This window comes from Protomyctophum bolini, assembly GCF_963924005.1.
Source record: "Protomyctophum bolini genome assembly, chromosome: 12".
Taxonomy (NCBI): domain Eukaryota; kingdom Metazoa; phylum Chordata; class Actinopteri; order Myctophiformes; family Myctophidae; genus Protomyctophum; species Protomyctophum bolini.
In genome coordinates, this window is record NC_137873.1 from 29,216,392 (window position 1) to 29,243,722 (window position 27,331).

Below are 27,331 nucleotides of genomic sequence, written 5' to 3' on the forward strand. Positions count from 1 at the left end.
CACACACACACACACACACACACACACACACACACACACACACACACACACACACACACACACACACACACACACACACACACACACACACACACACACACACACACACACACACACACACACACACACACACACACACACACACACACACACACACACACACACACACACACACACACACACACACACACACTTCGCGATTTATAATTTAGGCATCTGTAGAAGATGCCGAAGTGAATTGAGTGTTCACTCAGCATGAACCATAGTCAACCAACAACAGGGTAAGTGGTCAAGTAATTACTGTCACATAGAGACATATTGCGATGCACAGAGAGACAGAAATGCATACGCACACACATACGCACGCACACACAGCATACAGTATATGCTTCGTCGCAACTCGTCCAAGTTTGTTTGACTCTCTGCCATTCTTTAGGACACACACTCACCCCCACTCACTTGAGCGAGCCACACCGTGGGACAGTACGCCAGAAGAACGCTCCTGCGCGCACCAACAGTAACACAGCCAAATTCTGTGGAAGATGGAGGAGTCGAGTGGTGCGGAGGACATTACAGACATTACAACATTAATTGTTGTCGACGGGTCGAATATGTGGACATTAGCCATAATTAGGCCCGAGAGTTGCTAATTCGATCAGCGCCTTGCAGGAAATTAAGACTATTTGATGAAAGGCCTGCTCACTAAATGTTCAATATTTGCGTGGATGTGTGATAATTAAATAAATTGGATCTCTTCCTGCTGTGACGTAATATGTTGATCTGGAGGCTGGAGGTGTTCACATTTACTTCTGTCTCTTTCACATTACTGCTGAAGGAAGAGTCCTTTGAGGGAAACAAGGTACGGGTGCACGAGTCTGATGGCTTCTTCTCTTATTGCCAATTCCATCCACATGAATAATCCATGTTGTCCGACCGTCTCAGAAGCTCTGTGAGATGATTATGTTTGATGCCCATCTATTTGTCAGCGCTGTGTCTGATGTTCAGTGAACCGTTGCACCAAGGCATTGATTCTGGTTGCCTTTTGGTTCCATACAAACATCCCATTCCATGATTTAAGCATTCAGTCGTGCGTTTTCAATTATGGTGTCTCTTTTCTCACTGCACACATAAGTCATTTCAACTAAAGTCACGAGCATGGAGGCCTCTCGGCCTTTGAATTTTGTGAACCATTTTGTGTGAAATGTGTTTTGTGTGTATTTTGTGTTGTGTGTACTTGCATGCATGTGTGTATGTGCGTATGATATTGTGTGTGTGTGTGTGTGTGTGTGTGTGTGTGTGTGTGTGTGTGTGTGTGTGTGTGTGTGTGTGTGTGTGTGTGTGTGTGTGTGTGTGTGTGCGCGCGCGTGTGTGTGCGTGTGCATGTACATGTGCGTATGTGTGCGTGAATGTGTCTCCCCACCTGTATGTGTCTATCTGACTCTGTCCTAACAGAACGAGCTGAGGAACACAGAGATGCTGTCGGCAGCGTGTGCTGTGGGTGTGGGCTGCTGTTTCGCTGCTCCTATTGGAGGTAAAACCATGCAGCCACATAACCTCCCACATATATCACCTAAAAGCCATAAATTAGATCAGAATATGGCCTTGATGTGTGTGCGGGTGCGTGCGTGCGTGTGTGTGCGTGTGTGTGTTTGTTCCAGGGGTGTTGTTCAGTATTGAGGTGACCTCAACATTCTTCGCGGTGAGGAACTACTGGAGGGGCTTCTTTGCTGCCACCTTCAGTGCCTTTATATTCAGAGTGTTGGCTGTCTGGAACCAGGAGGAAGGTATGGCATATAGAGAACATGTGCTTTAGTGCAGAGGTTCTCAACGTTTTTGGCAGTGAAGACGCGGGAAACATTTCGGCCATGTCTCGGCCATGTCTTGAGTACAGCTATATAAATCCCAGTTATTATTATTATTATTATTATTATTATTATGAATTAGTAAAGCTTTTAGATTTTAGTATTTCTAGGCGACTTAGTGATCTTTTCTGTGGCTGAAAGTTATAGCTTTTAGATTTTAGTATTTATAGGCGACTTAGTGATCTTTTCTGTGGCTGACAGTTATGACAGTGTTCTCCGAGCAGGCTACACTGATTCATGTATTCATAAATTATATGTAATAAAATGTGACAATTCATTTTGTTTCTTCAGAGACCATCACTGCTCTCTTTAAGACCCGTTTCCGTCTGGATTTCCCCTTTGATCTCCAGGAGCTGCCAGCCTTTGCCATCCTGGGGTTAGTATAATTATGTGTCGCTTGCTGTTACATTTGATGCATTTAACTGACACTTTCACCCATAGCAGTTGACATGACAACAACTATTCCACAATGCTCCGAATGCACTGTTAGGTTCTTAATTTACGTACTGTATGACTCATGATGACTACTTTTCTGTATTTGATGTATTACCATGTTTTTTATTCTTGCTTACTGTAAATCGCTCTGGATTAAGAGCGTCTGCCAAATGCCTTAATTGTAAATTAAGGATACTTGGACAGTAACAAGTGGATGTACATGGTAAACTGGGGATGGAAGCAGGAACCTTCCGTTTCCCAATCGACAGTTCTACACCCGGGGTCTATTTCACGAAACTTGGATTAGAGATTAAGCCGGGCTTTAACACATACCCTGGCTTAATATATCCTGGATCAGTGCTTAACCGGTTTCATGAAAGCTGGTTGATCTTGCCAGATTAATTTAACCAGTTAACCTGGATATGTTGAGGCTTGATTCGGTTTCATGAAAGTGATGCTACATAAGTTACCATGGAAACTTATGCTTTGGACTTAGCCTGCTCCGGACCAGGCTAACAGCCAGGTTTACCCTAATCCTGATGTCTTTACTGTTCATTAAGCAGTCAAACTGATCGATCACAAATCTGTTTTCCAGATTTATTCAATTATTATGGGTTTATGTTGCCTTATTTGTATCGGTCTGCATTAAAGGACTAATTTAAGCACTATATAAAATCAAATAACCCATATAGAATAGAATAGAAAATAGAAACCCCATTCAAACCTATTTAGGTTCATCCTACGGTGGACATGTGTGCCTGAAAAGGAATCTTTGAAATGTTTCATAGTTTTAGAAATATAGTGCTTTCAAATTTGAGACATTTATAGGCAGATAGTGGCACTTCAAAAAATCACTTTCACCTAGAAACTCCATTCACACTTTGTAAAATTCAGCTTACTGTGGAGACACGACACATGCTGGAACTTTTTACTTTGAATTTTTTTGTAGTTTCTGAGTTATTTAACTTAAACGCCCAATGCATTCTCAATGGCAATAGCACAAACTTTGGCATGCTACATGAACCCATGACCCTCACCAGTCTGGCCCCTGTCTGGACAATAACCCCCTTCCCCAAAGGTAGCTCCCTCAGAGGAGGGAGTTATGGCCAAATATCACAATGCGACAATATCATTATGCTTACAATATTAAGAATTCTGTTTTAAGTTAATAGTAGTGGTAAAATGTAAACTATATTTTTGGGGTAGTTAATCATTCAGTCTATCCACTATTGAGAGTATGTTCTCTCTTTAATTACAGCAGCAGTATTTATTTTAGAAGCTTAAGTCCTTGTATCAGTAAGTCTTGAATAGATTAGTAAAGATAATGAGATATACAGAAGGGGGCTGTAATGCAACTATTAAGGATGCAAACTGCCTTAATACCCCATGAAGAAGAAGGATCAGTAAATCTGTGATCACATAATGGGTCTAGAGACAAAAAGCCAGACTGTCTATTAAGCCAGGCTTGCTGATCCCGGCTCGCCAAATCCGCCAATTCTGAGCCTCGCTTGGCTTTAGTGGAACGGAATAAACTGTAATAAGCTGTAAAGATCAGGATTTTAAAAGCCTGGCTTTGGCCTATATCCTGGATTAGTTAATCCAAGATTGGTGAAATAGGCCCCTGATCCACTGCCACCCTGTTATTCAACAGTTTTTGTAGTTGGACTTTTATTTCACCTGGGAAAATATGTTTTGTGCTGATTCTCTCCTTAAGGATTGCCTGTGGTTTCGGTGGTGCTCTCTTTGTCTACCTGAACCGACTCATAGTGGAATGCATGAGGAAACAAAAGACCATTAACAAGGTGCTCATGAGGAAGTGAGTATGATTCACGTACAGCTAAATCCTTTGGTAATGTGATTCTGAGTTAACTCACATTTTACTGTACTCATTTTTATGTATGACACACTTGCACACATGCACGCACACACACGCTATTACATTCTCTATGCAAATTAAAATGTCATGAATTCTAGATAAGACACCCAGACACCCATAAGACACCCAGAGAGATTTAAAAAACCGTCCCTTTCTTTGCTAACAACAAAGCACACAAGGCTGTGTATACTGTATATTCTTTTTATATATTATTTTAACCCGTTTTCATTCTTAACCTATTATACAGTACTGTTATTTTAGCTTGTTTATATTGAATATGATGTTATTGTCACAGAGTGAGTGACAAATAAAACCTCTTTTGAATGTAACAATGTGTCTGTGGGTAGGTGCCTAGGCGGATTCCATCTCGCATAATTAATGTGAAATCCTTCAGGCATTCACACATCTATTTAAAAAATGTCCATGGTACCGTAGTTCTGCTGAATGGGGCCATATCTTATTCATGGGTTTTGGATCTGTCTTGTCAAGTTTAAGTGCGGCAGTCATGTATAACATCCTCTCAGGAACACTTGCAGAGCACACCGGCTCACCCTCATTAATGACCCCACAGTCCGTCTCTCCCTGTCAGGCGTCTGGTGTACCCCGCACTGGTCACCCTGTTGGTCACCACAGTCACCTTCCCTCCAGGGTTTGGACAGTTCATGGCTGGGCAGGTGAGGAAATAAAATAAATCCGTCATGTAACATTGCCTAAGTAGAAATCCTGTCTCGTTGTTATTGCAGTGTTTCAGAATCAGAATCCGCTTCATTGTCACATCACAGTCTTAAAAGTAAAAAGGTGGGTGAAATTGGTTTTTTGGGCATAGTTCCCATCGTGTTATTTTTCCAAGAAAACAAAGAAAGAAGGAAGAAGGACGGGGGTCGGACGGGTGTTTGTACTAGTATACCGTAGTAGGTAGAAAGAAAGAAAGAAAGAAAGAAAGAAAGAAAGAAAGAAAGAAAGAAAGAAAGAAAGAAAGAAAGAAAGAAAGAAAGAAAGAAAGAAAGAAAGAAAGAAAGAAAGAAAGAAAGAAAGAAAGAAATTGTACTAGATGTTCAGGCCGTTGCCTGGAAATCAGAGCTCTACATCATGCAAAGATTGGCCAATCAACTACGGAATGGATGTCGCGTTTTGCAACATTTGTTGGCCACACCCACCGTCTTCCCACTGTCTACCCACATGCCGTAACGTAAGATAATACCTAATAACGTAAGATAATACCTAATAAAGCTCGATAATACCTCCAGTGACTAGCGTGTATTCACCTAATAGCTATCTGTTATCCTTCTATTACGCTGTATAGCGTGGGTGCAGGCATTTGGTCCGACATACTATTGATCTGACAACGACAACCTACCTCAAAACCTAACCTAACCATAACCGCGAGAACGCAGCAGCGCATGTTTGCCAACCTTAACGCATGTTCGCCAACATTAATCCGATCGTTTTCCGCATGTCGGTCCCATGGTATGTCGGACAAAGGTCTGCCCCCCGTATAGCGTGTATCCACCTAGCTTTCCTTTATGTTTCTATGAAGCTGACGCAGCATGAGTCGTTGGTGGCTCTGTTCGACAACCGCACCTGGTGCCGCCACGGAGTGAACGAAGAGTTCAGTCACTACATCAGCCACTCCCACGCCTGGAAACATCCCCAAGTCAATGTCTTCATGACGCTCATCTTCTTCATTGTCATGAAGGTGAGGCCATGCAGGCACAAGTTGGCCTGCTTAGGAGGTTTAGATTAAGGTTTGAGTTAATGTGGGGGAATTTAATTAGATGACAAATTCTGTGTGTGACAAAGTGTGTGTGTGTGTGTGTGTGTGTGTGTGTGTGTGTGTGTGTGTGTGTGTGTGTGTGTGTGCGTGCGCGTGTGCGCGCATGCGTTTGTTTGTCTCTCTCTCTCTCTTGCTCTGCATTTGTCAGTTTTGGATGTCAGCCGTGGCTACCACCATGCCAGTGCCATGCGGGGCTTTCATGCCAGTATTTCTTATTGGTAAGCAATTTTCTTCTCCGGCCTCCTGCGTGTTTTTGAACTCTGATGACACGAGCCCTATAAATAACCTCCCGTCTTTCATCTCTGTGTGGATGTGTTGGCACTTTGTTGGACAGGAGCTGCGTTTGGCCGGCTGGTTGGAGAGATCATGGCTACCATTTTCCCAGACGGCATTCATGCAGATGGCAGTGTGTATCCCATAGTCCCTGGTGGCTACGCCGTAGTCGGTGAGCATTCATCCCTCGTGCTGCTCCAAATCAACATAACAATAATACTAAATTCTGTATCCAATTTGTCCCGATCTCCCATAGAGGATTTCGTGGATGAGTGGAAGTGAGGACAGGGGTGGTCTGTCTATCCGATGCTCTGTAATTGAAATCACTGAGGGCTGAGGCTATTTATATCAGTCTTTGCGAGCTTATTGAATGTGACGCGATGCAAAAGGATTCCATTTACGCTTTTGGGGCTGAAATGAAATGGCGGTGGTTCAGACTCACTGGTTAGCAGGACGGTGTGAAAGAAAATCCCTCAAAATTCAATGATTCAGTTTTGGATTCGGTGTCTTATGGCATAGTCAAAACAAAAAAATACAGCATCGCTGTTGTATGCCTCTGCCAGTTGCTGTTTACATCGGTGTCTGTCTAGGATTATATATTAGTGAATGGTGGCTTTGAAGGAATTTAATGAACATGATGTTTTTAGCCGTCACGGTGACATCTTTGAGGCATTTGTGCCAAAGGTTATGAAAGTCCCTCAAGGCATTCCTGGGGGGTGACTGTCCCACTTCATTTGTAATGTCATTTCAAGGCAATCACAAACAATCCAAATGGAATATGAAAATCTGAAATCTATCACATGACTCTAGAGATAATGTGCATTTTGTATAATATATGTAGGAGAGGAGTAGTAGCAAAATAAAGTTCTGAAGAATTCCAAATGGTGGGAAATCTTTGAAAGTAGCAGCAGTTATGGCGCCACCATGAGGTCTATTAGAAGAATGCAGGGTTTTGTTTCTATAGGCCTATACTGACAGTGTGCATGCGCCATGCGGTGACCAATGCTGATCGCTCCAGCTGTGTCTGAGATGAACAAACACACACGGACACACATTCTTGCTGACGCTTTTCAGCGTCAGCAAGAATGAAAGGGAAGGTGTATACAAGACGGTGGTGAGTCCAACGGTGGTGAGTCCAGCTATGTTGTATGGTTGTACTGAGGAAAAGACAGGAAAGCAGAGCTGGAGGTAACAGAGACTCAAATGTTGAGATGCTCTCTGGGAGTAACATGGATGGATAGGAATAGATTGTGAACGAGTACATCAGAGGGACAGCGCATGTCAGATGTTTTGGAGATAAAGCCAGAGAGGACAGACTGAGATGGTTTGGACACGTACAGAGGAGGAATAGTGAGTATATCGGTAGAGGTGTTGAGGTTCGAATTTCCAGGTAGGAGGTCTAGAGGAAAACCAAAGAGAAGATAGCGTGAGATGGAGGCAGATGGTTCGCTGTGGTGACCCCTGAACGGAAAAGAAGAAGAAGATAATGCTGAAAGATCTGTACATACATCTTCTGTTCATATAATTTCCCCTACAGGTGCTGCGGCGCTGGCCGGAGCCGTCACGCACACCGTGTCCACGGCTGTCATCGTGTTTGAACTCACCGGTCAGATCTCCCACATCCTGCCCGTAATGATAGCGGTCATCCTGGCCAACGCTGTAGCTCAGTCCCTCCAACCCTCCCTGTATGACTCCATCATCAGGATCAAGAAACTACCATATCTGCCTGAACTGGGCATGGGACACCACGAGTGAGTGTGTGTGTGTGTGTGTGTGTGTGTGTGTGTGTGTGTGTGTGTGTGTGTGTGTGTGTGTGTGTGTGTGTGTGTGTGTGTGTGTGTGTGTGTGTGTGTGTGTGTGTGTGTGTGTGCGTGCGACTGTGCGTGTGGTGGTGCTTGACAGAGTGCTAAGGATGGATCATTGGATCAGTAGATGGATGTGGGTGTATTCTTCCACATGCTTAGATGTTTTACTGTACATTCCTCCATTTCTGTTACGCTTGTGGAGGTGTTTTGTTCGGTTGCTGCTGCTATTTCTGCATGGCCGTTTTGCTGTTTGCTGCAAAAGGAAGCCTATTATCCTTTGTACTGTACTGTACGTCCTCTTCTCTGCTCCCACGTGCCTCTTATCATCTTCAATATTTCTTTATTATCAACTAGAACAAGAACATTACGAGAGGCAACAGTCTGGCCACGCGAGACATACGTCACCCATGGTGTGCAATGGCCCTTAATTCCCTAACTTCTTCTCTAAACTCCTCTCCTTGTGTTTCAGGAAGTATAATATCCGCGTGGAGGATATAATGGTCAGAGATGTGCGCTACGTCACTCTATCCTCCTGCTATCGGGACCTAAAGGAGGTGCTGCTGATTAGTCAGCTGAAGACACTTGCCCTGGTCGAGTCTGGAGGTATAGTATTACTATAGTGTGTGCGCGTTTGTGTGTGTGTGATGGCTAGAAAACAAACAGAAATTATACTATACATATATTCGCCATGAAAAAACATATTCTCCTGTACATCATAATAGGTTATTTCTTGAAATATATTTTTCTGCCGTAATGTTTTTCTCCAATTCCGCGTCCTTCCTTCCTTCCTTCCACCCACAGAGTCAATGATTCTGTTGGGCTCCATAGAGCGCTCTCATCTACAGACGCTGCTCTCCCTGCAGCTGGGTTGCCTGCGGCGTCTGGAGCATCTCCAGAAGCTGGCCAAGGACAACTGCAGCCTGGACAGCAGCAGCACCACCAGCTCGCCCTGTGCCCACACCCACGACAATGCCACTGCAAACACCAATTCCCGCCAAGCGGTCCGCTTCCTGGTGAGCACCCAACAGGTAGGGTCGGGTTTGGGTGGCCTGGGTTTTAGCGGGAATCAGTTGATTGGCCAATACATGGGTGACGCATGTCCCATGTAGGTAGGTAATGGCACAGATGTACTTGAAGCTGGGTTGAGGCATCTGTTCTGGTAAGTGGTTCTGTACTATATACTACTGCAGGTCCTCTCTCTCTACATTTATATTAACATATTTCTTCTGTGTTTCTGTGCCTTTACCTGTGCCGTGACGTGCATGTGTGTATAAATATTTGTGTCTTTGATGTGTGTGAATGCTTGCATGGCTGTGTGTGTGTGTGTGTGTGTGTGTGTGTGTGTGTGTGTGTGTGTGTGTGTGTGTGTGTGTTTGTGTGTGTGTGTGTGTGTGCGCGTGTGCACATGTGCGTGCGTGTGTGTGCATGTGTGCATGCATGCATGCATGTGTGTGCATGTGCATGCATGCATGCATGCATGCGTTTGCTCGTGGCATGCGTCTGTCTCTGTTAATATTTTCCCCCTATAGATTTCCACAGAGGAGTCTTCCTCGTTCAACCCAGCCGGGTCCAATGCTCAGCTTCCTCTCAAGTCGGCCTTGAAAACCGTGGCCGCCATCAACACTGAGACACCCAATAGTACCGGTATGTACTCTTAATCACACACATGTCATACAGTGTACTCACATTCACGAGTGCGGCGCGCGCACACGCCACACACACACACACACACACACACACACACACACACACAAAAGCAGAAAGCAGCACTCTCCTAAGTGCCCTTCACTTTCGAGGGCACAGAGGAATGCTGAGATTGAGTGAGAAAAGTACAAAGTTGACTGGCTATAGTGAACATAGAGCCACATCATTCATTCAGACTGTCTTTTTCAGGCTCCCAGACACTGTCCTGTTCTGAGCAAGACAAGGACCTGCTGGAGGTGAGCGAAAGAAAGAAAGAAAGAAAGAAAGAGTATGTAGGTATGTGTGGTGCATGAGTGTGACCAATGAACATGAAGATGTACAGTATGCGACGCACCACGCACACACACCAAAGCTGCACGATATTGACTAAATCTAATATGAGCCATAATGTCTTTCATTTTGTTTTTTATGTGACGCGCAGAGAAAAAGAGGGGTGATTTTCGTGGGGTGATCTTTGTGATGTTTGATCTTTACGTATATTGGCCCTCATTTATCAAGCTTGCGCAGACTGAAAAACGTCCGTACACCGAGATCACCGTCACTTTGGGGATTTTGATTTGATCATACGTCACGCTCAAATCTCACGTCTGGTGACAGGTCATGTAGTCGTTGGCTCTGCATGTCTATGACGGAACCAACTGGTTGGTTCCATCATAGACATGCAGAGCAGCATTCTCTGACCATCTGACAGGCATCTAAACATATGTATTCACTCCAAAAATGTATAGCTATAAAACTAATAATAAACACACAAATATATTATTTGTGTGAAAGGCATATATCAATGATTTCAAATTAATTGGTGGGATATTTCCAAGTGTACAAGCAACTTAAATTGAACAATTAAAAACAATGTTAGATGGCTGCATCATTCAGCCATTTAAAAGCTTTACTGGCTCTGTTTAGACATATGAGTGCAAACGTGCAAGAGGATTTTGGGGACCGCTGCGCTGGAATATTTTCATGACAAGGAGGGTGAAGCAGACAGTCGAATAATGCCGTAGCTGAGACTGTGCCCAGTGCAAGTGATCTTCATTGTGGGTTTTGGCTACCCTGGACACCAGACAAATCTGCCAATGCAAAGAAAAAAGAAAAGAAATGCCCCCTCTGCAGATTTGGTGCAAAGGCAGCATTCACAGTTCAGGATGTTTATTAAACTATAACTTAAACTTCCCATAAAATGGGGCCGGCGAAATAAGGACAAAGTATACACGCTGACATGAAATGACGATCTGACAAGGAACTGAACAAACTGGGGTATATAAATAGACAAAGACTAACTAGACACAGGTGAACTCAAAATACAATCAAACACAGGATAGGCTAACAGGACTAAGAGGACACAGGTGAAAACACTGACACATCACAAGGTAGGTGAGACAAGGTAGGGAACATAACTAGGCAGACAGGAAACACTAGGGACCAAACAAAAAAATAAGATAAACAAAACCAACAGAGTAACAGAAAACCAAACAGAACAGGAAGACAAGGCAAAATACTGAGAATAACAGAATAAGTCAGAAGGACTGCAGTATCTATTTTAACAATTGTAAAGTTGGTCACGTGGCCAAAAGACGTGCGCCCAGCCAATTAAAACATGTTCGGAAAAAGATGTGCGGAAAAGATGTCACCAGCTCTCAGCCCACACCAGGCCCGCCCCCGGCTCACACGTCACTAGCTCTCAGAAATTCAGAATCTGCAGCGTTCTCTCCGTCTCTCCGCTCTCGCAGGAGAAGACACAAACAAGGAAGGGGAGGAATTGGATTTAGCTTATTCCTTCTAAATGTCTGTATTTAAAATATCACTGACACAGCGATTCCCTTACTTACATCAACATTGTTCTTTGTCACTACTTGGTTCGTGGCGAAATATTAACATTACACATATCGCTTTGCCTCTTTTCGCCTGACAGCCAACTGCCCAGTACACATACACATGGCTGCACGCACACACAGGAATAGCCTGCAGGCAATTTCCTTCTTCCCATAGTGCGCGGCAACGTAATCTGGAATGAGTGCTCGCGAAGCGGGCATGAAATTCTAATAGTAAACAAGTACAAAGGCAAGAATAGTAAGAACAACTTCCTTTCTTGACTTAAGCAAATACAAAACATAAATCAACCACATAACTATTAAGGTCAAGCCAAATATACGTCCAGTGGTTTGGACCTAAGTCAATGCTCAAATACAAAGGCAGAGGAGCGGGGTGTGACATTTGGTCACGCAAACACAGGTTTTGCGGATAGTTTGTGTGATCCTATACTGTAAACTCCTTGAGTGTTAATTTAACTCTTAAGTCCATTTATACACTCTTTACAGTGTGTCCTCACTGTAGTCTTGGCTTTTCGTTGAACCCTTCTTGTGAGTCATTGACCCTCTCTCTCTCCAAGAAGTGCATAATCAAGATCCACTGTTGAATACATTCTACTGTAGGTATCATCTCTGGCATAGTAACTAGGCCCTTCCAGCAACATGTGCTGTAAGTCTTCATTATTTTGAATCTGATGTTGCGGTGAAACAATGTAAGGGTCTAAGGGATAACTTGTGTAATGCGATGCGATCTCTTCTGACACTTTTGTTAATACATCCTCTTTTTATGTTGATTCCTTCTCTCCCTGGTTGGAAGGCCTCTGTTGGGCCGGCATCGCCTGAAACCACGAACCCCAAACGAGTGAGAATCTCCATGGCGGTAAGATTGTTCTACCGCCTAGAGACCGTTGCTAGGTAACCGTTGCCTTGTGAACGAGCCACTAGTGACGGTCGGACCGAACTCTTTGTGATGCACTAGCTTCCAACCATTACAGTAGCAGTGCACGGGGTGAAGAGTGCAGGGAAAGGTTACTCGGTTCTTTGAACTTCTGATGCCTGATTTATACCAAGGTTGCCCGCTGGTGTCACACACTGAAGAAAGCAAATCCATATTAAAGCTCACAAGCTTCTAATTTGGCCATTTCAAGTGTGCAACACCGTCACGCAAGTATAACTCAAGACTTCAGAACCGCTCTAATTGCCTGCTTAGTGTGTGCTTTTTGGTAGGGACGTAGACCGCAGGTTCTTATGCATGCTTGCCTCATGGAACAAAGTACATATTTTTGTTTCGTTTGCGCCATGTAAAAAATAAAGTGTTGACAAAATGTGTCATTGTCTGGGATTCGCGTATATTAATTCTATTAAAGTAGTAGTTCACCCTTATTTTCTTTAAATGACACACCCAATGAAGCCTTGAATTCATGGAGATTTCTTTTAAGCTTTTGTCGCATTCCTGAGCCAATAATTGGATGACCGGGTGGCTGGTGAGTAGGTGACTCAATTTATTGAGTCGACTCCGCAGAGAGATGCTGCATTCACACAGGCAGATACAAAGATGCGGTCTACCTTTCATTTTCAATGGAAGCCAGCGAGGTGAAGCTACAAAGCCAATCCTGACGTTTGTAGTGGCTTTCGCCTTTACTTACTGTATATATTTTTTGAGTGGTGCAACCACTCCTACAACCAGCAATGTCCGTGTACACCTATGTGTTCACCTATGTATGAGCACCAGTATGAGTACCAGTAGGGGCGCTGTTGTGCCATGCAGAAACACAGAGAGAGAGAGAGACAGTGCTGCACTGTTGCCTGCTAATGAGAGAGTGAGAGAGAGGGGGGAGTTGCACCACTCGGTTCACTCTGTGATTTTTTATTTACTCAAGTCTTTCCTCACCATCTCTATACATTCCTATTGGGCAAATTAAAAAACTGCATTAATAAACAAAGATGCACACGTGCACACACACACACACACACACACACACACACACTATACTGTATATATATACGTCTTGGTGTGAATGTTGGTCATGTGTGCAAAGCACAATTTGTGTCTGCAGGACGCTACCGAGGTAGAAGATGACATGACGACAGCAGAGGTGAGAGCTACAGCACGTTGTTGATCAGGGAATGCAACCATTTGGAGCATTCCTAATTCCTAATGATGGTTGTGAATGCTCTCCTATGGTTGTGAATGCTCTGCTATGGTTGTGAATGCTCTGCTATGGTTGTGAATGCTCTGCTATGGAACGCTCTCCTATGGTTGTGAATGCTCTCCCCACTAACTCTCAGATAGCAGAATGGGAAGAGCAGCAAATGGAACAGCTTATAGATTTCAAGAACTGCAAGATTGACCCCGCCCCTTTCCAGCTTGTGGAGAGGACATCCCTGCATAAGGTACAGTACAGTATATGGCATTTTTTTCTAAATCAACCCCGGGTCCACCCCGTTCAGTAGGATCAGGATTATCCAGACGTTTGGCATCAAAACATAATCTCCACCCGTGTTTTTGTTTTGAAAAACACCAGAGAGATAGGATCTCCTGGTCTAAATCCCCATAATTCTTTTTTAAATACCCGATTTTTGCATTTAACACAATCCGATTACTATTATCCTGTCAGAAATGTCCCAAAAACTAACAAATAAAATTTGCCCTGAACCTTTGAATGGCTTTACTGTGTATTTCATTTTTGTAAATTAAGTCTTATATCCTTCCCCCTAAAGCAAACCAAACTTTTTTTCATGTCTCCTTTATGACTAATTTTTAAATGTTCTCTGTCATCTATATTCACCTTCTACTGTGCCTGACCATCATCCTGACCTTTTTGTCTGTCTGTCCAACCACACAGACTCACACCATCTTCTCTCTGCTGGGTCTGGACCATGCATATGTGACCAGCACTGGACGCCTTGTTGGAGTCGTTTCTCTCAGAGAGGTGAGTCACAGTGTGTGTGTGGTAAATGCCAATGGTGCATTTATAAAGTGCCTTTATCCAAGGCGCTTTACATAGCTTGTGCATTACATTCACCCATTCACACACCTTTACATAGCTTGTGCATTACATTCACCCATTCACACACCTTTACATAGCTTGTGCATTACATTCACCCATTCACACACCTTTACATAGCTTGTGCATTACATTCACCCATTCACACACCTTTACATAGCTTGTGCATTACATTCACCCATTCACACACCTTTACATAGCTTGTTCATTACATTCACCCATTCACGCAGGGCAAAATGCGTGCACGATTTCTATACCCATCTATCCTCGTGGAGGATTTAATAAAGTTTATTTTTGACTTACCATTTGTTGTTGAGTGAGTTGGAGGACACCTTATGCTTGCACTTTGCAGGCACAAGTAAAAGCCACGCTGGATCGCCGGACGTACTTTAATTTAATTCATTCATTTGGCATCAGCATCATCATCCCCCAAATTAGTCCATTTCCATCTGCAAACAACTCGAACGAAGTGAGCCAACTGTCCATCTTGGTCCGAGAGTAACTTTTTAACTCCTTTTAACGTTCAACTCAGTCTTCAAACGATCACACTAATCGTCGTCGCCAATGTTGTGTGCCTAACTTATAAGTTAGTGCAACCTGCTTGTCTTTTCATTCATTTATTAAGTAAGCCACGCTCCTCTCGACTGGTGTGTCTCTACTCTCTGAGTCTACACATTGTGTGTCTCTACACAATTCTGTTACCTGCTTCCTGGTACCTGTTTCTGGTCATGTGACCCAAGCAACCAATGCACAACAGACTAACAGGGCTTTATTTGGGCGTTGCCAGTTAGGTTAAGTGTGTGACGATATCCCCCACACATGCAAATAGTGCAGCAAATGAAACATTGTTGTTGTGAGGAGCAGAACAGGGGTGCAAAGTGTATTTATTCTTGTTTATTTGTTCAATGGGGAGGGGGCACCTAGTCACCCAGCAGAGATTTTATTTTATTTCATTTATTTATTTTTTTATTTCATTATTAAAAATATATATGTCTCTAAGGACCTGGCGCCCCAGGTGGCTGCGTACCCCGCTTGCAGTTTGGGCCGATGCCTGCATTCACGCACACATTCACACACCGATGGCGGCGGAAAGCATGAAAGGCACCAACCTGCTCATCGGGAGCAATTAGGGGTTCAGAGTCTTGCTCAAGGACACTTCGACACCGGGTTCAAACCACGGCCACTCTTGTGTGTGTGTGTGTGTGTGTCTGCTTGTGCATGCCTAAACTGCGTCGCTTGCTTTGTAGTTTTGTAACTTTTGTGTAGCTGCTGTGAGCACAGCATAAACTGTCCATTCAACTGTGTGTGTGTGTGTGTGTGTGCGTGCATGCTGACCTCAGCACAGCACGTTAGACAGCAGCATCTGTTGTTTGTAAACAGCACATGGACGTCACAGGAAACGTGTGATTTTTTTTATATTCTAACAAAATAGTCTCATCTTTTTTCGTGAACTAAAATTAAGACAGATTTAGCTCTATATTTTTTCAACTAAATTGCATAACGATTTATTTAGTCCCACTTATTGTCCCACTCTAGTGTAGTTTTCGTCCTTTGAAAAATGTGCGTTGACGAACGAGGTCTGATTATATTATAATTCCTATCTTATCTTATATTATAATTCCTACCTCTGAATCCTGCGTTATACTTTTTTTTCGTACGACTTGTCGCCTGCCGAAAATAACAGATGTTTGAGTGACCTTTGCTGCATGTTAGTTACTCCGTCTCTCAACCCTCTTTCCTGTCATTCTCTACATTCTCTCCTTCTTATATCTATCTATCTCAATTCTCCCCAGCTTCGAAAGGCCATAGAAGGCTCGGTCATAGTGACGGGTGTGAAAGTGCGCCCACCGTTGGCCAGCTTCCGCGACAGCGGCCAAACCACAAGCGTGTCCGAGGTGACAGAACTCCATAAGCTATGGAGCCGACACAAGGGGCTCACGTTGCCCCGGGAGCCCACCCCTCCTGTCAAGAAGGACCAAGTGGACGTCCCATACGAGGAAATCCCAGACAGCTACCCAGACCAGACCGAAACTTTGCAGTTAGCGAGCCCCGACGACGAGATCACGGACACCCCGTCTGAAATGGTGCTCCAGGAGAGCCCGTCCTACACAGACCAGGACCAGTCGGATTACACTTCTGAAATCAGCCCCTCTCACACCGAAGAATCGGAGCTCGCCTGTGACTCCCACCACACTCCCGAACCGGAACAATCAGAGCCTGTGAAAGAGCAGGGAAGTCCCTCCTCAAACCAGGACCAAAAGGTCCAATCAGAACATGAGAGTGAGGGCAGTTGTAATTCCTCCCATGCTGAGGATCATTCAAAATGATTAGAGGGGTTGACTGGTGGTCAATGGTCCCATACAGACACGCCTCATGATTGTTGAAGTTTCTACATTTGTAGAGGTCACTCTCGCCTCCAGCTCCAGCCTTTGTGTTAGTGTTGCGGTTTATATGAAACTTTGTGCGTATGTGTGGGTGGGTGCGTGTATGTGTTTGTGTATGTGTGTGCATGTGCATGTGCACATATGCTTTCATGTGCGAATGTGCACATGTGTGTGCCTTGTGGCACTTTGCCCAGCGCACTCTAATCTGGTGTGAATACATAACCCTAAGTAAAGCTTAATTTATGCGATGCTTTGATAGCTTGAAAATCAGTTCTTGTTGGCAAGCGACATTGTCATACTATGAAGTATAAACTAGGGTTGACACTGGGGAGAGAAAGGGGTCAGACACACAGCATGGCCGAAAACTGCAACGGACGAAGGAAATGGTGTGAAGAAGGAATGAAGACTGCATCAATTATGGTATAACACAACTACCTATTCACACCCATAGGACCAAGGCGGTGTAACCACATATGCCCTAGGTATATACTTCATTGTAAGACAAATAGCAGAAATAGCCAATCTACAGCATGTAGATCTGCTATTTTCACTATTTTTGAAAAAAATATATTAAAAAAAAAAGATTTGGTATGAATTTTAAAATCTTTGACATTTTTTTGAGAATATTCCCAAAATTGGGACTTGGGGGTTAAAGTGTTGTACTGTACCTGATGACCAAGGTCAGGGTTTGAAACACTGGAGAAGCACATTGTAATTACCATTGATTTAAAGCAGTGGTTCTCAACCTTTTCAGGCCGTGACCCCCCCAAAATAATCCTATTTGAAGTAACTGGGGACCTCCCACCCCGACAAGCACTTGGAATGTAGGAGTTGAAGCATTACATTTTGTTTGACTCGGTTCTATATTATAAATATTCAGAAAATAGCCGCTCTGCAAGATTGTCTGTAGATTGTCTATTTTCTCATGTATTTCTTTTTTTTTTTACAATTTGGCCAATGTTTCACCAGTTTTTATAGTATAGTTTGTTCATTACTTTTGATACTTTGATTTTTGAGTAATGGTCTTTTCCTCTTCTTTCTTTCTTTCTTTTTTATAATCTTTTTTGAGCTAATAAAATAAAAATCTCTTCACTAGGTCACTGGGGGTCCCGAGCCACAGGTTGAGAACCACTGATTTAAGGTAGAGCACACATGGCCTCATCTGGCTGTATAGGGGCTGATTTGATAAGGGCAACAATGTTTGATGGTGTTGTTCCATGTTTTTTAATTCAGACAGCCAAACTCAGATGTATTAATTGCCTCTACATCTCTGTGAATTTACTGTGTTTAACTTTAAACATTTCAAGTATTGACAGGAATGATGAGCTCTAAGTGGTTGAGAATATTACTGGCTATTGTACAGAACATGCTAACACGCAGTCACGCATGCATGCATGCACGCACGCACGCACGCACGCACGCACGCACGCACGCACGCACGCACGCACACACACACACACACACACACACACACACATGCACGCATGCACGCACGCACGCACACAAACACACACACACACACGCACACATGACATTACACACACTGAGCAGCACACATTAAACATGCACAAAGATATGTACATGGCCTATAGATATTTATATAAATGAAATCAATATTTTCATACAGTGTTAAATAAAGCCTCCTACATATGGCACAGAAAACATTTAATCCAGCCTGGCCTCTAATGCAATGTTTAGAAATATGACATAACTTTGAAGCACAGTGATAGCTACAGACAGTACAAAACCTCTTGTAGAGCAAAGTGAGTGCTTATTACAAACTCGGTATGACCTGAATCAAATTGCAAATGGATGTAACTTTTGTTGAAGCTAACTGACTTGGCTTCATGCAACACTTTTGAGCCATACTTCAATTGTTTTGTGATTATCACAACATGCCAAACTCATTCATTCTAGGCTGTGTAAATGTGTGCAATAATTTATTGCTGTCTTACTTTTGTACGCATATAGAATGTAAAGTATAGTGCTCACAATATAAGATAATGTATGAGGAGTTTAAAGTGTAGAGCGTCTCTAAGCTAACTTGCAGCACATCTACTGTAGTTAAGCAATAAGTCTGTAGTGTATCCCTTTATATGGCCCTGGCCTGTATATGCTTTGTATATATGAAAATATATATATGGATGAACTCTACGTACCATACCTGCTATGTATATAGGAGAGTTATGCATTTGAAATCAACAGCAATTGTTATTTTTCAGAGAACATGAAGTTGTTTTGTACATCATTGAAGGATTAAATTTGAAAAACTTTGAGACGTAAGCCGAAGGAAACACTTCGTTTGAAATTGTGTGTGTGTGTGTGTGTGTGTGTGTGGGGGGGGGACTGCACTGGACTGTTGTTTTTAACAGCACATTTTTATTTTTGTTTTTTAGTCACATTTTAGTCATCTGTCTAGTAAAACTAGACTAGTTTTAGTCGACTAAATATATGATTTTAGTCGACTACCTACTGTTGATTTAGTCGACTAAAATGTATATTGGCGGGCCTCGATGAGGATCTACAACAGGGATACTCAAATAGATTTACCTGTGGGCCACATTACAAAAATGGCAAGGGGCCAGGGGCCAGTAGATAAAATTACGACATTAACAGAAAATAAATTGTTATGGCTGAGTAAAATAAAATACAATAAACACAATTTGCCTGAAAATAGATTACCCAGCTATGACCTTTTTCATGAAAAAAAATGAGTAGTGATATGGCTGACTGAGTAAAATAAAACAATCTACCTGAAAATAGATAGCTAAAAGTGAAGAGCAATTTCCGCAATTACCATTTCCGCAATTTCCATTTCCAATTTCCGCAATTTCCATTTCCGCAATTTCCTCAATTTCCGCAATTTCCATTTCCGCAATTTCCATTTGCACCATTTCCGCAATTTCCGCAATTTCCATTTCCGCAATTTCCGCAATTTCCATTTCCACCATTTCCGCAATTTCCGCAATTTCCATTTCCGCAATTTCCGCAATTTCCATTTCCATTTCCAACTATTAATGGCAGCTGGGTTTCATCATTCAAATAAAATAGAATTCTGTCCGTTTAGCTATAAAATTATGTCAGGGAATAGGGATACACAGTATATGTCTTTCATTTGCATTGCATCTCCCCCCCCCCCCCCCCCCCAAGCTTTTATTTTCGTTCGAGTAATAGTACAACTCTAATAGTATTACTTATAATAATGTAATTAAAGATAACTTCATTCAGATTTATTTATTTTTATTTCATTTTCCAGATTTTTTTTTTCTTCTTTTTTTTAGATTTTCATTGGTGGGCCAGTCATAATGGTCCCGCGGGCCTGATGTGGCCCGCGGGCCTGAGGTTGAGTATCACTGATCTACAAGCTCACGTGTCGCAACAGCGCACTCTCCTCCCTTGCTCAATAATTAATGTCCAAATTAATCTGCTTCGTCAAAATTCAAGAAACCTTCATAATGAGTCTAATGGAGCAGTATTCCATGGATGGAGAAAAAAAGAGCCCATACAGAATTTGGTTTTGAAAAAAACAAATCATATTTATACAGTACATAACACTCAGACATTCAGTATCAAACGTAGCCCACCCCACATAACACAGCATGACCCGGAAAAAACAACACAAAAAAAACTGTACAAAGAAAACGGTTCAATTACAGTCAGCTTTACATTCTGGCTTCACTCTCTAGTCTAATATATAAACACTAGAATCAGCGGCAGAGTGCTTCAGGGTTGTTGTCTTTTTGTAGGTCAACCCTGATGCTACTCCTCAACATACTTTTGAACACATTTTAAAGCTGAAATCCATAACTTACTTTAATAAAATGCTACTGTACAGGTATGTTAAGAGCTTTAGAGTATGTTGATACAATACTAACACACGTGCAGCGGTTGGATGTGGTCTCCTTGCTCTTGTGTTGAGAGATTTGGATCCCGTGGTTGGATAGGACAGTGGTTCCTAAAGTGGGGCCCGGGGACCCCCAGGGGTCCATGAGGGAGTTCCAGGGGGGTCCCCAGCTAAATGATAGTTTGCAACCATTTATTCCATTTATACACACTCAGAATTAAATTAACATTGATTTTACAATTTAAATTGGGGGTCCCAGAGATAGAAATTCCATTAAATGGGGGTTCCGTAGACTAATCCATGTCAAATTGGGGGTAGTTGAAAACACAGGTTGAGAATCTCAGCTAGAGCCATAGAAATCTTCTCTTATGGGGTCCCTGGCATATGTTTTCAAATGGGGGATCCGCGGACTAATTAGTGATTTGGGGTATTGGGGTAATTTGGGGGTCCTTGACATGAAAAAGTTTGGGAACCACTTGGCTAGGACCTTCAGGTCGGTATAGGACCGCCTGAAGGTCAAAATGCAATTTCTCCTGAGCAAGCAGAGGAGTAGCTATAGTAGCAGACAATTTGGCAGTTGCGCAGGGGACCAGGTTAAAAGAATCCTGGGTAGTATATGAAAGTTATCGATTGCAGCTTTAAGCCACCCTATAGGTAATTAATATATAGTACATAGAAAGAAATGGCTTCAAAATTCACAGTTAGGATACGAATTGTTGCAACATACGTCGTAGAACATAAAGCAAAGCTCTCTTGGGTTTATGTTAACCACAGACCTTATTTGAAGCATACATCGAAAACCCTATTGGGAAAAAAACCCCATTGTGGACTTCCTGGTTTTAGGACTATATGACCTGAAGCACTATAAAACCACAGAGGAAAGAATGAGCTATGGAACAGCACATTGGTGGCAAGGAGGGGAGGCCGAGGGGAGGAAAACGTGTGTGTGTGTGTGTGTGTGTGTGTGTGTGTGTGTGTGTGTGTGTGTGTGTGTGTGTGTGTGTGTGTGTGTGTGCGTGCGTGCGTGCGTGTGTGTAAGGGCCAGGGGGTTACTAAAGGATTGATTGAGATGTAACAGCCACATCATATTAAGAATCAGCAGAAGTCCTGGGGGGTGGCAGGTGGGCGAGGGAGGGGGGGGGGGGGGTGTTTAGTGGTGCTGGATCTGGGAGGACAGTCACCCCAAGTGCTCCTTCCCTTCTTTGTTCTCCACTGCCTCATCCCTCTCTTCCTCCTCATCGAATGACGCAACTCCGGATGAGGCCCGGTCGGAGTAGAAGCGCCCCGGGCCGGGGTGCCATGCGTGCCCCTCGTGGAACACACTCCCTTCCTCATCATCCTCCTCTTCGTCCTCCTCTCCGGGAGACTCGGAGTGAGAGGTGGAGTAGCAGGAGTCAAATCGACTGCTCCGACCGCGGGGCCTCCATTCGGGCTTGTGATGGTCGGAGATCTCACCGTGTCGCTGGTTCTCCTGCTGCAGCTGCGCTGTCTGCCCTTCTCCGCCGAGCGGCCCTTCCTCCAGGAAGGGGCTCGTGTGATTGCATTGCAAAGTAGGTGAATGGGTCTGGGTGGAATGTGGGTCATTGTGAGGCACAAACCCATCATGGAGCAGCCTTCTGTTGCTGCTGCTGGAGCCCAGAGGACTGCCACAGGGCGGAGCTTCGCTGTCATCAGCTTCAGCCTGGCATGGCACACACGCAGGATTCTGATTGGCGGTTGCGGCGACTGAGAGAGGAGCAAAGAGTCAGAACACCTATAGGAGATGGATTAAGAGGGATGGGGGAGGAGGGGGCGGGGTGGGGTGGGGTTGGTTTGACAGAGGAGGGGGAAGCGTTCATGAGATGATGATGATGAAGATGATGATTGTGATCTAGAAATGACAATGCGTTGGCTGTAATGGAAGAGAATAGAAGGAGAGGGGGAATTATGAGATGGGTGATGGGTGTCTTGGAGCTACCTGAGAACATGTGTGTCTGGCTCTCGGATTGTGCGAAGTCTGCGTCATTAGTGTCTTGCTCCTCCTCCTCCTCCTCCTCCTCCTCCTCCTCATCATCATCATCCACTGATGCCCAGGCACGCAACTTGGCCTCGGCAATCGCAAACTGCTCTTCCACTCCTGGAAGAGACATGCATTCAATCATGAAGTCAATACTACAACATCTGCAAACATAAAAATGAACAGTGTTTTACAGCATAGACACTACAAATACTGCTCCCCCACTCCTGTCTCTATCAGTGTCTCACTCTGCTGGTAAAACAAAACAAAACACATTCATTCAAACTGAGAGATTCTTAGTTGACCAGTGTCACTTTTTTCTTTTTTTTTTGAGCTTGTAGATCTACCATTTTTGCCGAATGTTTGCCGAATAGGGAAGCTATAGGTTTCATGGGGTTGAAGTCACAGGTGTCAGGGATAATGGCAGGTGGCTTTTCTGGGACACCAAAGGGCAATAAAGTGTGTTTGCAGTCAATCTAATAGTCGGTAACCATCTGCTACAGTACCAACCAAGACATGTCATCCTTCAGGAGACACAGCAGCACAGGTTGATCTGACATCATTAAACCCTGTACTCTCAAGACAGATATTTAGTCATTCCTGCATAATATATATAATATATAATATAAATATATATATATATATTATATATATATATAGAATTGGGCCATTATTTTAAGACGGTAACAAAATGAAGTGAGCCAACTGCAGTTGACACAGGTCGATGCAGCAGTATAGTATAAAATGGCTGCAGCAACCATGAGTACTTTGATCTGACATTCTCTGAACACTGGATGGATCCATGCAACTAACTAGCTGATGGAATGTGAAGCTGACCTTTTGCGAAGCGCGCCTCCTTCTCTCCCTCAGTCAGGTGACAGTAAGAGCTGAAATGGGAGAGGGCGGCCGGCGGGGGCTCTGTGGGTTTCGGCCACCCCTTCCACTCAATGAGGTGGGCGACCCGGCCCTGAGCCAAGGATGTGGGCTTTGTTACATGGTCCCTCATGACCTGGGAGATGCCTATAGACGTAGAGAAATAGGTAGAAGTTACTCTACATATACATGGACACATGTATATATGTAGAGAGAGTGTGTGTGTGTGTGTGTGTGTGTGTGTGTGTGTGTGTGTGTGTGTGTGTGTGTGTGTGTGTGTGTGTGTGTGTGTGTGTGCGCGTGTGCGTGTGTGTGTGTGTGTGTGTGTGAGGTGGTGTTTACCGTTTAAAGAGGACCTGGCCAGAGCGGCAAACTCATGCATGCTCACAGCTTTCCTTGAGTCAGTTGGAGATTTCACCGACTTTGGAATCATTTCAGCCTCCTCAAATTTCACCTGCAAGAAAGGTTGAAATTTCACAGAGGTGACAAACATAGCTTCTCTGTAGGTCTAAAAACTATATCGCACTACTTAAATCGAATCATCAACCCTGCCTAATTAAATACGTGCTTTATATGTGGGAATGTCAAAGTAATAATTATCCATCGTTGTCGGCTTACAGCACACCCAGTTTCCTTCAAAAACAAGTTCTTACAAGACAAAATTGGACAACATGACTAAAAGTATGATTTCCTTGCCAGAAGTAACATTCAAGAGAAATGTTGTTGCTGCCCGTTTGGCCAACAATAGCTCAGAATCCGAGCCCTCTTGCTGTAGAGTTTGATTTGTTTTTTCTACCTCTGCCTGCCGCGGCTCTCTTCTTTCCCTGCTACTACGCATCATGGAGATGGAGAGCTGCTATCACCGCACAGCAGAGCAGACCGACACAACTAAACCAAACAACAGCTCACGGTTTAAACCACTCGGCTGACAAGCAAACAGCTATGCCCTAAATCTATTGCACAGATGCTAATGCCATGGTAAGCCTGTGAAACCAGATAGAATCGTTGGGTCTGGAAGGGTGAGGGGGTTTGTGAGAGTCTCCACGAGACCAGGCAAACATATGGCGCATGCATGAGAAGCCTTAGTTAGCACCTCCAGGCCTGCTGCCCAACCCATGGCTGCTGATCCCTATTCAAACTGATAGCCCCACCTAATTAACCGCATGTCCAAAACAAACAAACATTGTGTAGGCTACTGCGGAACTTATACAGTAGGTCGCTCCTATAAGAATATGACCAAAAGAGGCCCGTGGAGGTTATATGATACGTAGCTTGCGGAGTTAGTTCAGTCAGATATACTCGAGCAGGTTCATGCTATGCTCAAGGGACATAAATGTATTCGAGGGGTTAATATGCTGCATTACTATGTGGGTGTATACAGTGTTTGCAAGACCCACATGTCATACGCTGATGTGGCAGCTGACCAATTGGGCGGGGTATTTAAGCTCACCTAGACTTCTTCCTGCCATCCATATAGTTCCTGGTTGTTGTTATGCACTGTTTGCTCCCACCACCACAGGTGAGCTCTGTTATTGCCGTTCCCCATGGGGGGTTGTTATTGTATATCTATATCCCTGCTCTTTATCTTTAATTATTGTGCCGAGCAGGGAGAAAATTGCAGCAGAGCCGAACGCCAAGATAATATATTATATGCACACTTGTATTCCGATTCTATAATAAATATTGGTTAAATCTATTCGTGAGTTATCTGACTGAATTTCCTTCCAGAAGGGCTGCTTGCTTCACAGCCAGATGCCAGCTCTGGTGAACACGTGGTGCATGGCTTGAAATGACCACACTAATACCAGGCAGCTTCAAGCAGATTTCCCCCCGAAAGACGAAGGGTCATGAATCAGGTGTACTAGTGTGTGCTTATAGGTGTTGGGTGAAATCAACCCTCAACATCTATAGGCAGACAGTTAGTTGGTGGTTTACTGAGAACACACAAATATCCAAGGTAGTAGTTAATGAATATATAGGTTACTCAAGATAGCGAGGCATAGCATGGTAAATAGTGCATTGATTGATTGAACATTTTATTAACAGTTTGTAGAATGAGTACAGTTCAACGAAAGTACAGGTCAATACAAAATCTGCTAAGAGGAGGAAACCAGTAAAGCACTAAGACTTGTTTACATGAGGGTCCTCCATTTTCAATTAATCTGAACATTTAAAGACATGCACATAAACACGCAGACATCAATGATCAGCACCGTCAAACTCTTTGTTGGTGATAGGTGGATCGTTAGCTACTAGCTAGTTATAGCAAAGGGAACCGAATCATGTCAATCAATCACTATTCCTAATTTGAGAGGTTTTAGCACACAAAAAACGCACCTACCTAGCCCTTCTCAACGTGTAGCTTGTTTCAGCACCATGGACAGCTCCTCCCAAGTTCTAGCAATCGCAAATATAAAACCATGCAGGGCAGCACCGTTTTTTTCTCTTCTCTCAGAATACCAGGCTTCCTTCTGTCTAACCCAAGAGGCAATTCACTATAATCTTGTTATTATGGTGATTATTTGTGTAGGGCCTACTGTAGGCTACTGTTAAATCCTCGGAACCAGTGCTCTAATCGCATGACCGCAACAAGTGGAATATAGTCAAGCCAACAATAAGTGTCATGGGGTAGCCATTGAGATAGAGAATATAATATACCTGTATGCCCTCTAACTAGAATGGAAGCGACGGGGATGGATGTGTGATTATGCGTTTACAATTGACATCATGCTCTGAAACAGGATGATCTGTGATACAGTCACAGACGTGATAGGCCAAAACATGTAGACGTACTGAAATGAGTGAGAATAACATCATCGTTGAAGTGAATGAGACTTTGCTGCAGCACGTTTCTAAGCAACTGAAGACCACATCTGCACACGAATGACACGGACTGCATCGAACAAAAAGGATGGGATGTCCTTCATACTAGATCTGCTCTATAATACAACAAGCGATGCATATAATGGCAGACATTGGCAGTTTTGTTTACAAGTAGTCTACTGCCACTTTACAGCACCTACCTGCAAATCGAACGCTGGCGGCCCAGTAAGAGTCGCGCATTATAATGAGCTCGTCTCCAATCCTATCAACAGATATGTTGACCTCTTGCTGTAGGCTAGTATACATGGAATGGCACAAAATCCCAGTGCGCATATTCCAAGCTCCCGTATTAGGTCGCGGCTGTAGGCATTGTTGCTCGCTCGGCACAGTATATGGGTTGCATACGCTGTCTAAATGCCCCGTTAGTGACGCGTCATCAACACAAGGCGGTGTCATATTCCATCTCCCCCTCCCCATGTCGAATCAGATCAACTGCGCAGGCTGAATGATCCTAAAGAGCAGTTAAGGATGGACTAAAGTAAACAGACTAAACTGCAATGTTTCGACACTTATCCACCTACGTTTACGAAGTATATAGCCTACATTTACAACTGTGAAGTAAAACAAATTTAAGTCTGTTCTTTACTAAGTAAAACAAATTTAAGTCTGTTCTTTACTTGAGTAATTGTATTTTTGGACAGCCCATTATGACTCTAAATATTGTACTTTTAATGCCACTAATATCTAGGAATGTAAAAAGCACATTACACTTAGTCTATTGTGAAAATAGCAAATCTAATGTTTACTATATATTCTTTGAAACTTTCTTGAAAATCTTTTTTTAATGTCTACATTTTACCTAACTA

The 27,331-nt window shown here is 43.4% G+C and overlaps 2 protein-coding genes across 2 annotated transcripts in view; one reads left to right on the forward strand and one right to left on the reverse strand.

Moving 5' to 3' along the window:
• clcn2a (chloride channel, voltage-sensitive 2a) overlaps positions 1-16,872 on the forward strand; it is a gene marked incomplete at both ends in the record, with an annotated part of 44,916 nt that extends 28,044 nt beyond the window's left edge. The window contains 19 exons of the mRNA XM_080779005.1: positions 836-859; positions 1,453-1,531; positions 1,659-1,784; positions 2,154-2,238; positions 4,012-4,113; positions 4,745-4,847; positions 5,711-5,869; positions 6,096-6,165; positions 6,282-6,392; positions 7,758-7,971; positions 8,495-8,628; positions 8,827-9,053; positions 9,555-9,663; positions 9,919-9,965; positions 12,355-12,417; positions 13,595-13,633; positions 13,827-13,931; positions 14,384-14,470; positions 16,339-16,872. Coding sequence (XP_080635131.1) covers positions 836-859; positions 1,453-1,531; positions 1,659-1,784; positions 2,154-2,238; positions 4,012-4,113; positions 4,745-4,847; positions 5,711-5,869; positions 6,096-6,165; positions 6,282-6,392; positions 7,758-7,971; positions 8,495-8,628; positions 8,827-9,053; positions 9,555-9,663; positions 9,919-9,965; positions 12,355-12,417; positions 13,595-13,633; positions 13,827-13,931; positions 14,384-14,470; positions 16,339-16,872 — 2,418 coding nt within the window. The remainder of the gene's footprint in view (positions 1-835; positions 860-1,452; positions 1,532-1,658; positions 1,785-2,153; positions 2,239-4,011; positions 4,114-4,744; positions 4,848-5,710; positions 5,870-6,095; positions 6,166-6,281; positions 6,393-7,757; positions 7,972-8,494; positions 8,629-8,826; positions 9,054-9,554; positions 9,664-9,918; positions 9,966-12,354; positions 12,418-13,594; positions 13,634-13,826; positions 13,932-14,383; positions 14,471-16,338) is intronic.
• A 4,949-nt stretch (positions 16,873-21,821) lies between these two features.
• fam131aa (family with sequence similarity 131 member Aa) lies at positions 21,822-26,690 on the reverse strand. The gene is made up of 5 exons (XM_080777732.1): positions 26,666-26,690; positions 23,985-24,096; positions 23,607-23,789; positions 22,731-22,889; positions 21,822-22,498 (listed from the first exon to the last, which is right to left on the reverse strand). The coding sequence occupies exons 2-5, from the start codon at positions 24,073-24,075 to the stop codon at positions 21,951-21,953; spliced, it is 981 nt and encodes a 326-aa protein (XP_080633858.1). The 5' UTR covers positions 24,076-24,096; positions 26,666-26,690; the 3' UTR covers positions 21,822-21,950.
• Between the last annotated feature and the right edge of the window lie 641 nt (positions 26,691-27,331).